General features: G+C 55.0%; 1 protein-coding gene across 3 annotated transcripts in view; it reads right to left on the bottom strand.

Moving 5' to 3' along the window:
* Positions 1–266: 266 nt before the first annotated feature.
* The window catches only part of SBNO2 (strawberry notch homolog 2), a 46,943-nt gene continuing 32,938 nt past the window's right edge, over positions 267–14,271 (bottom strand). For 2 of the 3 annotated variants that reach the window (XM_068173692.1, XM_068173694.1), the window contains 18 exons: positions 13,792–13,968; positions 12,974–13,071; positions 10,712–10,794; positions 9,585–9,785; positions 9,051–9,223; positions 8,521–8,652; positions 8,128–8,263; positions 7,701–7,813; positions 7,121–7,192; positions 6,467–6,575; positions 6,167–6,241; positions 5,734–5,877; positions 5,485–5,579; positions 5,276–5,368; positions 4,947–5,078; positions 4,667–4,743; positions 4,061–4,251; positions 267–3,175 (listed from right to left, as the gene is read on the bottom strand). In XM_068173692.1, the coding sequence (XP_068029793.1) occupies positions 2,616–3,175; positions 4,061–4,251; positions 4,667–4,743; positions 4,947–5,078; positions 5,276–5,368; positions 5,485–5,579; positions 5,734–5,877; positions 6,167–6,241; positions 6,467–6,575; positions 7,121–7,192; positions 7,701–7,813; positions 8,128–8,263; positions 8,521–8,652; positions 9,051–9,223; positions 9,585–9,785; positions 10,712–10,794; positions 12,974–13,071; positions 13,792–13,968 (2,661 nt within the window). In that variant the 3' untranslated portion in view covers positions 267–2,615. The remainder of the gene's footprint in view (positions 3,176–4,060; positions 4,252–4,666; positions 4,744–4,946; positions 5,079–5,275; positions 5,369–5,484; positions 5,580–5,733; positions 5,878–6,166; positions 6,242–6,466; positions 6,576–7,120; positions 7,193–7,700; positions 7,814–8,127; positions 8,264–8,520; positions 8,653–9,050; positions 9,224–9,584; positions 9,786–10,711; positions 10,795–12,973; positions 13,072–13,791; positions 13,969–14,271) is intronic. The other variant, XM_068173693.1, reaches the window with a different exon arrangement.

Raw genomic sequence — 14,271 nt, 5'->3', positions numbered from 1 at the left:
GCCAGGAGGGAGCTGCCTCATCCAAGGCCGGTGCCCAGGCTGGATCCAGCCAGGATCCTCCTCCGCATGAGCAGTGGCTTCTCCCAGGGAGAGGAGGAGGCTTGGGACAGCAGCCCTCAATGTCACCGATTTGGTGACATGGGAGATACAAAGTCCAGCTGCCAGCAGGATGCTGGCCCAGCGATTCCTGATCCAAGTACCAGCTGGGCTCCCGGGGCAAGGTGGATAGACTGACAGACACAGACCGAACTGGAGTTACAGAAATCTCACGTGTGGCTTCTGTTCCATTTTTACTGAGCAGAATGAAAAATTATCTTTCTGAGGCAAGTAGAAAATTCAGGAATTATTAGTCCAAGGCACATATTCTAAAAAAATCTCTTTACATATGTACAACTTAATTATAAATATACATAGAAACAAGGGCAAACAACAAGCAGATTAAAAAGTGCCAACTCAAAGGTGTCAGGGAAGAAAACAGGGACTCATTAAAAATACAATCAGTAGGACAACTGCAGAATAATTTAGTTAAAAGGTAACATTACATATTATTAACCCTGACTAAACATGGGACCGGGGCAGGAAAGGGATTCCTTGAAGGGAAACCCTCTGTCTTTCCAGAGACCAGGGAGGGAAGATTGCATATATTTTAAAGTTAAGGTCAAAGCCACCAGGTAAGGCTCCGGTGACAGCAGAGGGTGCCCAGCAGGGAATTCCCCCTCGCTATTCCTGAGTTTAAACCTCTTTGAGCTGGGTTTTCCCTGCGTCCTTTTCCCTCATGGTTGGGAATTCGGCTTCAAGCGAGCAGTGCTTTAAATAGGGGAAGGTGTGGAGAGGGGAAGCCTGGCTCTGCCTGGGCTCGGGGAAGGCTGCTGGGGTCGAGAGAAGCAGAGCTGGGGGAGAGCAGGAGCCCCCGGAGCAGCAGCAGGGCATTGTGGGGCACAGGTGGCTCCCCCATCTTTGGTGATCACTTTGAGGTAAGGAGGTGGCCCCGACTGCAGGGATTGAGCCTGGCCTGGTACTAAGAGGCAGGTGCCAGCTAGGGAGGGGGGTAACAACAGGCCCCCCAAAACGAAATTCAAGGACCAGAGTAGCCTCAAACTGAGCCCAATTGTGTGGTATCAGGGCAGGTCTGGGGTGTCGGGGATCAGCTCCTGCCACAGCCAGAGCACAACACTTGGACATGGGACCCAGAGCAATTCCCAACACCGAACAGGGCACTGGGGGACATGGGGGTGACACTGTCTGCCCAGAGGAGGTGACACCACCAGGCACTGTGAAGCTCCAGCCCCGTCAAGACTGCCCTGTTAGGGCACAGAGTACCCCCTTCCCCAAGGGCTCTCTGAGGAAGGGCCAGGTCAGCCAGGGATGGTCCCAGGTTCTTGCCTGAAATCATCCCGGTGCCACTTTTAGGAAACGCTTTGATGCCCTCCGTCCTGGGGTGGAGGCAGCAGGGGGTGGGGCAGTGCTTTGCAAAGCAGCCTTTGTTCTTTGGTATCCGAGGGGGAGGTTGCAGCAGGAGCAGCCCAACTGCAAATCCGGGGTGGTGACACTGACCCTGCACACCCTGAACAGTGACACTGACACTGCACATCCCGGGCAATGACAAGAACACTGCGTATTTCAGGCAGTGACACTGACACTGCACACTCTGAACAGTGACTCTGCACATCCTGGGCAGTGCACACACCCCAGCAGTGACAATGACACTGCACAACCTGGCTGGGTTGCCCTGACCCAGACCCCTGGACCAGGGTCCATGGCCCAGCCAAGGACAGTGGCAGGACCAGCGAGATGTCCAGGTGAAGGGACAACATGTGACAGCAGGAAACTGGCCAAAGCACATCTGGTCACGGCGACCTGGTGAGGTTAAAGTGCAGGACAGGGGACATGTGTCCCTTCTGCTCTGGAGAATCCTGCTGATCCTGGTGTGGCTGAACTGCGACAGACTCGAGGGGGTGTGGGGGTGCAGCCAGCTCTGGCCACCCCCACGGAGCTCAGGCAGCTCAAGGTCCCTTCCCAGGAAGGGCAGCAGAGGCAGTTTTGGATCCCTCACCACACCTGCTCAGCCCTGCCAGAGGACACCTGAGCTCAGCACCTCCCAGCTCCTCTGGGACAACATTCCCTTCTCCCCTTCATCCCAGCCTGCCAGCACAGCCCCAGGGTCCACAGCAGTGCTGGGGCAGCCCAAGCTGGGGGCTGAACTCCCATTCTTCCCTAACTGACCAGCATGTGGTCAGCAGGTCATTCCAGAGCCTGGCCGTGACCCTCCTGGGCTGGAGGGCTGGGGAAGGCTCGGACACTCAGTAGTCTGCGGGGGGTGGGCACAGGAGGGGTCTCCCCTCAATCCCACTTGGGCGCTGACCTGTGAGCAGGACTCAGCAGAGCCCCTGGGCCCAGCAGGACCCGCTCAGCTCCCCCTGGGCATGTTCCATACAAACCTGCACAGGCCTGACATGGTATTATATATAAATAAAATTCGCTTTAAAGAACTCCTGGCTTTTTCTTCCCTCAAAACCAGAGCAGAGTCAGTCCAGGCCAATAGAAAAGTCACGGCTCCTCAGCTCTCACCTCTGCACCAGAGAACACAGATCCACAGCAGCGTTCCCAGTTGGCATTCAGAAGTCCGGGAAAGGCCCACTGAACTGGATCACGCTCTGGCGCTCCGGGGGGAGCATGTTCTCCTGGGAGGGCCCGTTGAACGTCCTCAGCATGTCCTCCAGGATCTCTCTAAAATTGATATTCCCGTCTTGCTGGAGAAAATCCTCCTGTGGCTGCTGCAGGGGGGCTGGGCGAGGCAGGGCAGGGGGCTCATGCAGTGAGGGGCCAGGGGCTGTGCTGCCCTCCAGGCCAGCAGCGTGGCCAAAGCCAAAGGACAATCTGTGCTGCTGGGGCTGCAGCGGGGACTCCGAGGAGAAGCAGAGCGCTCTGGTCTCTGGGTTCAACACCAAGTCAGGAATGCTGTTGCTGGGAGGGCTGTAGGTCAAGTCCAGGATCTCGTCCTGGCACAGGGAGGGCAGGGGCAGCCCAGGCCCTGGCAGGATGTGCAGTGGCAGGGAGAAGGGTGCGCTCTGCTCCTGGGCCTGGAGCAGCCGGCTCTGCTTCCGCTTCACGTCCTCGTCCATCTGCTTCAGCTCCTCCCGCACCCTGTGGACGCAGCTCTCAGGGATCTTTATCCCTGGGGGAGGAACAGACATCAGTCCCCTGTGGCAGGACCTTTCACCCCAATACAGCAAAACCTTATCTCCCCATGACATGTGGCTAAGTCAGACTGGAATTGTCATGTGATTAACTATCTTACCAGAAAACCTCCTTAGCCAGCAACAGGCATTCTGTCTTGGTGTGAGAAAGGAAAATTAGTGACTGCAGAACACAAGCATTTTTACAACTATAAAAGACCACAATGATTTTCACTAAATCAGAAATCTCTAATATGCTTTCTGAGGGTGTGGAGAGTTCTCGACAACCAAGACATGGGCATCAAGTTACTTCCCTTGGGGATTGAGAGAAATTAAAGACATTCTCTGCACACCACTATCATTTGTTGCTCAGTGACATTGACTCCTAATTTATACTATTTCTTTGCCAGCTGTAACAGCTTTATCTACTAGTGGTGTTTCTTTTGTTTATCCTGTGTAGCAAGTGAATCTGTTTTTCTGTTTTCCTTGGCCTATTCAAATAAATAATTCATGGCCCGATTGGTCATTATTAAGAACTTGCAAGTGAGAGTGGGTTTTGGGGTGCTGTCTACTGCCAGAAACCTGTCGAAGGCAGGGACTTGTCCAAGCCCTCCCCTCTCTGTTCATAACATCCCCACAGCACTATGGGAAGGGATGGGGCACTGTGGGGACAGAGAGAAAGGGCAGCAGCACTGGGAGGAGGATGATGGGCCTGGCTCACCCCCTCTGGCCCAACACATCCAACTCCCCTCCTTCCAGGAGGGGTCACCTCTGAAGTGGGTGCTTCCACCCCGTGCGCTGGAACACGCCCCTTTTAAGAAAGAATCTTGGTGCTGGGCAGATGGACCCCTTCCCCCTGCTCCTCTTCCCAGCCCTTCACACACCGACTTGTTTCTTCTTCTCCTTGGTCTTGAGGCGCACGATCTGCAGGTAGCTGCTGCTGGTGATGTCAGCCATGACGCCAGCGATCCTGCTCCACACGCGCAGCAGGGCCCCGCACAGCATGTAATAGTGCCGCAGGCGCATGCCCTGGAAGCATTCCTTCCCCTCCTGGATCAGCTTGCAGCTCTTGTTCCTTCGAGGACCAGGGGAGAAAACCACTGGAATCAGCACAGGCTCCTGGAGCTGAGTGGGATTCACTTCCCCACAGCCTCCCCCCCCTGCCACAGTCAGGGACCCCCAGGGTGCAGGGTCCTGCCTAGGGAGGGAGGACGTGGCTTAATGGCTTTAAGCTGAAAGTGAGGAGACGTAAATTGGATACTGGGAAGGAATTCCTCCCTGTGAAGGTGGTGAGGGCCTGGCACAGGCTGCCCAGAGAAGGTGTGGCTGCCCCATTCCCAGAGGTGCTCAAGGCCAGGTTGGATGAAGCAACCTGGCGGAAGGTCTCGCTATCCATCCCTGCCATGGAACTGGATGAGCTTCATTTAAGGTCCCTTCGAACCCAAACCATCCTGAGATTCTGTGGCAGGCTGGGGCTGCAGCTGCCTTACCATACGGCATGGTTACAGTTCTTCAAGGAGAAGTGGTAGCTGCTCTCCCAGTGCTCCTTGGCTTCCTCGGGCAGCACCTGCAGCAGAACACTCAGCATTAGGAATTTTCCACTGTCCAGGATAAAGAGATGTGAAATCCAGGGCTGGGAGTCAGGACACCTAATGCTACCACCATCGCTGCCCATCCACAACAGAGCCACGAGCAGCTGTGACAGGGTTACAACTAATGCCCTTCCAACCTCCCCCAGCCCCCACAATGGAGGCTGCAGGTTCCACCTACCCGTCGGTATTTCTTCTGCAAACTGTCCAGGCTCTCAAGCTGGCTTTGCTTCCCAATATTTGGCTTGTAGAGGATGAAGTTCTTCCCACGGCACTGCTCTGCCAGCAGACAGGTGTATTTGTTGCCTCGCACCTGTGGGGTACAGCTGATGGTCACAGGCACAGCCTCCCACCCCTGATTTCTCTAAACTAACCACTTCCTGCCAGGATGGAGGTCCTTGGAGGTATTTCCCAGCCCTCAGGAAGAATGACCTCATACCACCACGGGAGGTTTCCTGCTGGAATCACCCCTGAGCTGAGGTGCCACCCTGGCAGAGCCCAGGGACATACCTTGTAGGAGAGGTAGAACCCATCAAAGGCTCCTGTCAGTTTGAGCGACTTCTCATAGGCTTCCTCCCACTTTAAGCCTCTGTCAACGCTGATCTGAACAGGGACACACAGAGGGATTTGTAACTCCAGGGGCAGGACAAGTGCCTCAGTGTCTGCCTCACAAATCACCCCTCAGCACAGCCTAGAACCAGGCACAGACAGGTGCCCACCTTGTAGAACACAACCTGCCCGTCCTGCGGGTGCCCCGGGGTCAGGAAAACCTCCTTGCTCTCCTCGTAGATCTCATCCACTCCTGGGGCTAAATCTGTGGAAGGAGAAAAGGCTGTTATAAAGAACATCCTCCCAATAGCACCTCCTTGGGTTTCAGGATCTGTGCTGGGTGGGGACACTGCACAGGGAGGAACTGGAACCCCAGGGGTGCAGGAGGCAGAGCTGTGACCACTCCTCCTTCTCCATACCAAGGATGCCCATGTCGTATTTGCCTTCCTTCTTGTCCTTCTCAATCAGGTAGTCAAAGGTGTCAGAAAAATACTGGAAGAGCATGTTCTGTTTGTCCACCTCCAGGCCCAGGATGCGGTTCAGGAATTTGGTGATGGAGCAGTCTGCAAGAGCACAGTGGGTCGGGTGATGTGGTGCAGCTGGACATGGAACCCACCAGCCCCCTCCCAAAGAGCCCCCCCAGCAGTCCCACCATGTCCGTTCCAAGGGCTGCTCCTGTGAGGAAGCTGGGGGGCCATGGGATCTGCAGCACAGGCTGCTCCTACAGGACCCTCCCCACAAGGCAAACACCTTGCCCAGGTGCCCAGCAAACCCCATAAGGTCAGGCAGGCCATGACACTCCCATCTCTTCCATCTGCCCCCTGCCTTGGGCAGGAGCAGCTCCGCACGTACCCTTCTCCACGGAGACAGTGCCGCACTTCATCTGGCTGCAGCAGATGCCCACGGAGATGAGCCCTTGCTTCATTTCTGGAATGGCAGAAGACATCTTTTGTATTTTGGGGTTAAGCACTCCTGCAGGACTGCTTCCCCTTCAGGAACTGAGCCCCTCCCCATGCCTGGCAGGGTGGCATCGTAAGCCAGCGGCACTTTCCCGTCTGTTTTCTCCCTCTGACCTTCTGCTCGGTTCTTCCAGCATTCCAAACCTGAGACCAACCCCTCCAGCAGAAACCCCGGAGCTGGTAATGTTCTTACCACGGAAAAAGGTGTCCTCCCCTCTCTCGTAGCTCCTGGGCACAGGAACTCTGTTCTCCGTGTGGCTGAGGATCGTGTTCAGGACTCTGTCCAGGGCTTTGGCCCCATACTGCAGGAGGAGACCAGAGTCACACACAGGCAGCTGAGCTGGGGCTGAGGGTGTCACACACTGCTGAGGGTGACACTGCTGAGAGTGTCACTGCTGAGGGGACACAGGCTGCTGAGGGTGTCACACACTGCTGAGGGTGACCCTGCTGAGAGTGTCACTGCTGAGGGGACACAGGCTGCTGAGGGTGTCACACACTGCTGAGGGTGACCCTGCTGAGGGGACACACACTGCAAAGAACGCTGTCACCCCAGGAAGGCCACAGACAAGGCAAGGGGGAAGCTGTGTCAGTGCCTCCCATGTCCCCAGGGGAATGGAGTACAGGCCCTTCCCTGGGGGCAGAGGACTAGGTGCCCTTCCCAGCTCCTGGTGGGAGCAGAGTCCTCAGTGTGACCATGACTCTGAGCTCGCAGGAGCTGGGAGCTAGAAGCAGGGTGCTAGGCTGGGCCCTGCCTGCAGACGCTAGCAATGATCCTCCTGGCTCTGGCTCCCTCTCCCAGCTCTTCCAACATCCTCTCAGCCACGCTGCCCCAGCCCAGCCCTATCACCTTGTTCTCGAAGTTGTACTTGCTGAGGTCTCGGGACTCGGTGGCCCGTCGGTCCCCGTGAGTTAAGGCACCCTGGGAAGGAGATGGAGCAAAAAGTTCTTATTCTGAGCTGTTGCAAAACACCAGGGAAGGATGGCCAAAGGCATGTCTGCAAATGTGCCATGGGGAGGCAGTGTTCCTCTGGAATACTGAGACTTCACCAAAGGATTTGGGGATTTATCAGAAGTGAAGAAAATGAAACAAAGGCAAACTAATTATTCCATTAATTATTTTGTAAGCTTTTTGGGAATAATATGGGTGTATACTCCAGTAATAGTGGGAAAATTGCAGCATCTGGAAGCGAGTGCTTGCTCCCCTGAAATTCCTCCCAACGCCTGGGTTACATATTCTCCTCACTTCCTCTCCCAAATCCCAGGATGCTAAAAGCCTTCTGCATTCCATGACTGCAATGCCTCAGCCAGGGGTGACACAATCCCCCCAGTTACAGTGGCCATGCTGGTGGGAGCTCTGACACAGAATCTCCTCAGAGGGAATCAGAGCCGTGCTGGGATCACAGATGATCTCTGCTGTGGGCACTCACCAGGCTCTCCAGGCGTTTTGCCACGATGGATGCAAACCTCCTCTCCCCTGCCAGCTCTGAGATGAGGAACACGTACTCGGGAGCAGAGACCTGGTTGGATCGGTGCGTTCGGCCTACGGGGACATGGGAACAGGGATGGAACAGGAGGTGGGGATGGCCTGTCTGGAATGGGAATGTAACCAGAAAAGCCACGTAACACCCATCTTTCTCACCATGGGGAGTCCACCCTCTGCCCCAGAGCTCAGGGCTATAAACCCAGCTCTGCCAAGTCTAGCAGCACCAGTGACTGTGCCTCTGTTCCCTTCCCGACAGAGACACTCCTAAATCCACCTTGGGCTGCCACCACACCTGCCCCTCCCAGGGCCTATCCCACAGCCTGGCCCACACTCAGGGGAGGAGGCAGTGCCCAGGGACACCCAGCCCTCACCGAACTGCTGGATGGCCCGGTCTGCGCTCCAGGGCAGCTCCAGGGTCATGTGCACCCGGCGCTTTTGGTTCTTCACCCGTCTGTCTGCTTGGAGGGAGATCCCTGAGCTGGAGGCCTCTGAGATTATCGCTACGAGCTACAGAGAGACGAGTGAGAACAGAGTGAGGTTCCTGAACACGTGTTAAACAGCTTCAAGAAACAGCCCCAGGTACTACAGCAGCCCCAGCCCTCGAAGGGACCTGGGAGGCTTTGTCTCCTTCCAGCAGGTGAAACCCACAGAGAGCTGCTGGCCGGAGGCTGGCAGGGCACAGGGAGGCACAGACACCCTCCCTGCCCTCCGCCTACCAACACACTCAGTCCTGTGCAGGTTTTCAGAGCTCGACCCCAGCTCACCTTTTCCCCCTGCATGAAACGCTCCTTCTCCTTCAGGTTGACGTGGTCTATGGAGAGCCCTTGCTCAGCACGGGACTCGAACACGACGGAGCCGTCGGGCCTGCGAACCACCCGTCCCTTCCGGCCCGTCATCTGCGCACAGGAGAGGGGCTGCTACAGGGTGGGGAACCACATAGCCCAGCAAGGCCATCCAGTCAATTCCCAACAGCTTTTTCCTCTCACAGGGAGAAGAAACCCTCCGCCAGCAAGAACTTTATTTTTTTTTTAACGGAAGAAATTTTTCCCTTTATGGGCACAGGTTGCTCAGAGAAGCTGTGGCTGCCCTTTCCCTGGAAGTGTCCAAGGCCAGGCTGGATGGAGCTTGCAGCAACCTGGGATAGTGAAAGGTATCCCTGCCCAGGGCAGAGGGGTGGAATGAGATGATCTTTAAGGTCCCTTCCCATCCAAACCATTCCCTGAGTCTCTGATTCTCTGCTGGCCCCTTTCCCTGTCACCTTGTGCCACCAAAATACACTGACAGTGGGAAGTACCTCGGCCACGTTCTCTGGGCCCCCAAAATAATCAATCAGTTCATCCAAGGTGTTGAGAGGTAGCTCTTTGCCCAGTGCTTTCACTTTTGCTAGGAGGTCCTGTTTCATCTTTTCGACCTTCAGCTCTCTCAGGCTGTGCAGCTCTTTCTGGGAAGGCAGCATGTGGAAACCACCTACAATGGGAAAGGCAGAATTTTAGAGTTCCCTGGTAAGTGGACATCAGAGAGGGGGGAAAAGTTGTCCCAGAGGGTTTCTGGGGGCACTGTTGCTGGACAAAGGCACTATGACCTGCAATAAATAGCACGGAGTGAATTCCCTCTGGGCTTCCCCATTCTGCTGGGGGAAGGAGCACACAGGGCAGATCCCTCCCACTCGCTGATCGCAGTGGGTGAACGTGGATCCACCCCACAAGCCCAAGAGTGACCCCCAGGATAAAATCCAGCTGGGATCACAAAGCTGTCCCAAGCCTGAAGGGGTCTCTGCAGGACACGGTGCTCCCCTCCCCAGCTGTCCCTGTGTCACTGCCCTGCTCACCCCTGTCCTCGCCAGAGCAGCCGCTGAACGTGTGATCCACAAAGATGACGTCGTCCGTCTCCAACAGGGACTCTGGGGAGGAGGTGAGGTCGCTGTCCAGCCCCACGTCGGAGTCGGTGCTGCTGTCATCGCTGATCTTGATGACGACCCCTTGGTCACACGGGCCCCGCAGAGCCTTGGGGCAGCGGCCCCTCGGACGCCCTGCGCCAGAGAGCGAGCGGGGTCACGGCCCCAGCCCCAGCCCCAGCTCCAGCAGGGCACCAGTGCAGCACAGAGGGACAGATGCAGGAGGACAGTGCAGAGAGGGACAGATCAGAGAGAGGAGGAGGAATCCCAAAAGAGCTGAGCCTACCCCAAATGACAGTCTGACCTCAGAAAGACAGAGCCTCTGGCACGGGGGTGGCAGTTAAGGAGGGAGGGAGAGCAGGAAAGACAAAGGAAGAGAGAGAAAGGAAGAACAAGGCACTCCTGAGCAGGGCTGAAGTTGGCTGCACATGTCAGGATGGGCACATGGCTGGGTCTTAGCAGTGCCAACTCCTCAGGGAAGGAATCCCAGGGGATTGCCTCCAGAGGAGTGTGCAGTACACAGGAAAGTACTGGTGTTTTGGGACACAAAGCACAGCACAACATGCCCCCTGTGCGTAAGAGAGTTCATGGATCAGCTTGCACAGGCTGCTCCACAACCTGCCAGTGCTGCTGCCCCCTCTTCCCCCTATTCCACATCCCACTGGAGGAGAAATCCCAAAACTCTTCTTACCTGCAGCCACAACAAATAATTCGGCAGGGAAATTATTTTTTTCCTCAGGACACCTTCTGTGCTCTAAGTAAGGGGTTATGGAGGGGTTCAGACACCAGCCAGGCCTTGTGCCATCTGCCCCCAGTGTGGGTCGAGGAGAAGGGTCAGGGCAAGGGCAGTGGAGCAGAGGGAGGAAGAGGGGGAAGACCCAGAGCTGCCGTCCTCTGGATGAGGGAGCAATGGGAGATGTGCAGGAGGGCAAATCAAAACCAGGGAGAGCAGCAAAAAGCATGAAGTGGGGAGAAGGGCAAAAGGCGGAGAAACTGAGGGGCCTAGGGGGCAGCAGCAAGGCAGGAGGCAGGGGCTGGGCTGGGAGTGAAGGAGATCTTACGTTTTCTTTTAATGCAAGTTCCTTTTTCTCTCTTTCTTTTGGTTGAAGGAAAGTGCTTCTGAATTAGTGATAGAAAGACGCCTCTGAAAGTAAGATGCAAAATTTATTCCAGCTGCCAGCAACACGTGCTGGTTATCACATAGCAATGTGTGTTTGGGATAGCCCCACATTCCATGGAAGAGAGGTCAAACTACCCCATCCATGGCCACCAGCTTGGGCTCAGCCAGCCCTTGGTACAAGGTGGCTCTTGGACCTACAGGTCCTTTATATAACAACCAAGGAGGAGTTTTAAATGGGAAATACTACGTTAGGAAACTGTTACACCAAAAATCCAGTAAGGCCCAGTGTCCCAGCCCCTCTCCATGCCCTGAGAGCACAGACCACTGTCAGGCCATCCAACAAATATGCTCCACTAAAGTCCTCCCACTCCCTGGCCGTGGGCCTGCTTCCCACAAAACCAAGGGACAGAACATGGATCTGTAGTTGTTCCAACTGAATGGAAGAAAAAAAAAAAAAAAGTCAGAAAAGGTGAAAATCAAAGGTTTCTGTAGGCTGTTCTGCAAATCAAAGACCAAATTTTTAAATGCTGACTGTGTGGATGAACCCCCAGGGCAATGAGGTGGTGCTGATTGAGCCCTGCTTGAAAAAAAAAAAAAAAACCCAAAACCAAACAATAAAACAATAAAAGACCCCCAAATCAAACATAGCAAGCAACAGGTGAGAGAATGGACATGACAACTCCCCCGGGTGACAAAAGGGAGACTTAGGAACTGGGGAGGGAGCTCCAGGACCTTTAGCATGAGAGGCTGAAGGGGACAGCGACCACACGGCTCCCCAGAGGGACAGAGCTCTGTGACTGCACTTATGTGACACCAGAAATGACCCCTTGTCCCGTGTGCTGGGGTGACCCAACGACCACTCACTCCGGAGCCTCCCAGCTGTGAAATTCCACTCATTTCCCGCACTCGCCCTCCCCATCTCCCTGAAAACAGCCCTGGGCTGGAATCCACTCACAGGACCATGTTTATTTTTAACCCCATTTCTCAGCATCTTTAAACTGCTCCTTCCCAGCACACTCCCCTCCAGGAATCCCCCGAAGTGCTGGAACACCAGGACGCATATTTGGAGGCTGAGCAGATGCCAGGAGACACTTGGTGATCTGGCCAGGACTGTGGAACACAGAGCTGCTGCCCCTGGGAGTGGGCAGCAATTCACACAGAGTGGGACCCCTGACAGACCCCTCCTCCAGCACCACTCAGCCAGGGACCATGCCATCCCCTAGACTGGAGTTCTGTGATGTGGAAACCAATCCAAGGGGCCAAATCACCCAAGGAGCTGCCAGACCTGCCCTGTGCACTGTATTTGGCTTTCAAACTGTGCAAACTGCCCTGTGCAAACTGTATTTGGCTTTCAGAAATGGGCTGGAGGCAGAGGACTGACACAGATCAACCCAAACCCCCATCAAAAAGGGAGGAAAGCTCAGCCCAACCTGGCCTCACGATGCCTTGGGCATGTCTCACTGCTCCCACCTGCAGCAGAGGTTACTTGGAAGAAAACAGCTCTGCAGAACAGCGGAAACTCAAACCAATCCCAGATTTCTGTCCCCTGTCATGCAGGAACAGCTGCATTCAGGGACAGGCTGGGGTTTTTTTGGAAGCTGCAGGAAGGAGCGGGAGCAGAGCCTCACTCTCTGCTGAACGGGTAGCACAAGTCCTGCTGCTGGCTCACTCCTGGCATAGGCAGCTCTCCTGTTAGCTGGGAACAATGGCCACACAGCCAGGACACTGGTCCTGCTTTATACATGAGTGAAAAGCCAACACTGGTGGATCTAAACTCCTCAGACCACTCCTCCCACCCCCTGCTCCACTGACACCACCTCACAGCATCATCCCAGCATCTGCCATCATAGTAAATTCTCTTGCTCATTTCTTCTGTGTCAACAGCCTCATTTTTCAGAGCCAGATCCACACAAACTACCTCTGAGCTACAATTCTGGCTCTCTTTCTCACAATTCTTTTATGTGTGGGAGTAGGATCAGGCTCTTCCTGTTAACTTCAAAATCCAGGATGTAGCTCATATAGTCCCACTGAGGATGCAGTGCCTCAAGGACCCACCTGAGTGTCCACTCTGTGGTACAGGGGGAGGTGACATCAAACTGCATTTGAAGACCTGCCAGTGCTCTGTGCCCCAGGGCAGAGCTTTCCTCCCACCCCTCCGGCCACCCACACACTCCACAAAGGAAAACAGGGATTTTTAACTCACTCTGCAGCAGAGACAAAGCAGTTGAGGTGCCCATCGTTCTCGTCCAGGACCTCCCTGGTGCGAGCCTCTCCTGTGGACTGCAGGCCAATGACAATGCACTGTGGGGACACAAGTGAGGGGGGACACGAGGGGTGGCACAGTGAGGTGCCAGGGCAGCTGCACTGCCACAGGCTCGAGGCATTTCCCATGCCCAGGTATCTCCCCTTGGCCCCCGTTCCAGGTAAGTCCGTGCTGGTCCCACAGCAAGGCTCCTGAGGACGAACCATCTCTCAAATCTTTCAGCATCAACCCCCCCTGTGCTGACCCCACACAGGGGGACTCTGAGCACAGAACCTCACTGACTGTGCCAGGAAATTTCTACCTAAAATCTCTAAGGTGCACCCAGACAGAAGAAAGGACAGAGCTGTACTTGAGGTAAAGGGTTTGGTACCTCTTCTAGAATTGTAGAATTACAGATTGGTTTGGAATGGAAGGACCTTAAAGTTCATCTCATTCCAACCCCGGGACAGGGACAATGTCACTAGACCAGGTTGCTCCAAGCCCTATCCGACTTGGCCTTGAACACTGCCAGCTTGAACATCACCAAGAATCCCCTCCCGGCCCAGCCTGCCCACACAAACGGCAGGTAACACCTCAGGAGACGAGAGAGCATCATTCACTGGGAATATTCTAAGAAACCCAGCCACTGCCCTTCACTCTGGAGAGAAATTCAGCCCTAAAGAGGTTTGGACTGGCTGCCAAGCTGAGCAATACTTAAGTCCCTTTGGTTGCAGACTACACAAAACCCCAGGTGAGGCTGGTGGGTGCTGCTCCCGTACCTTGTCCCTGGCCAGCTCCTCCTGAGCCAGCTCCACGAGCCGCCGCACCTTGGCAGCGATGCAGAGGTACTTGAAGAAGCGCTGGTGAGCCGACCAGAACTGACCCCACAGCGACTTCCGAGACTCCAGCCCAATGCAGTCAGCTGCCTGCTGGAACACCATCAAGGCCTCTGCCCACTGCAGATAATACCAACAAGAGTGAGTTAATGTAATTCCCACTGTCATTCCTGCCATGCAGGAGGTGATCAGAACAGTCTGAAGGTTGATAATCTGATTTAGAATCGGTGTGCACTGGGCTGAATGAACACTGCTCATCCTCTCCATCAGCACGATGCAGCTCTGGTTTGCAAATGTAGAACTTCCACACAGAAGCAAAAAAGTCTAAGTTCTTTTATTACATCAGCTGAGCATTGTGTACCTCTTCTCCTTCCTACGTTTGAGGTCATGGCCACATTTAGGGGCCTCACACCCTCCCACATA

The sequence above is a fragment of the Anomalospiza imberbis genome, chromosome 27 (assembly GCF_031753505.1).
Source record: "Anomalospiza imberbis isolate Cuckoo-Finch-1a 21T00152 chromosome 27, ASM3175350v1, whole genome shotgun sequence".
NCBI classification, from domain to species: Eukaryota; Metazoa; Chordata; class Aves; order Passeriformes; family Viduidae; genus Anomalospiza; species Anomalospiza imberbis.
Note: the sequence above shows the minus strand (reverse complement) of the source record. Positions and strands in the feature narration are given on the sequence as shown.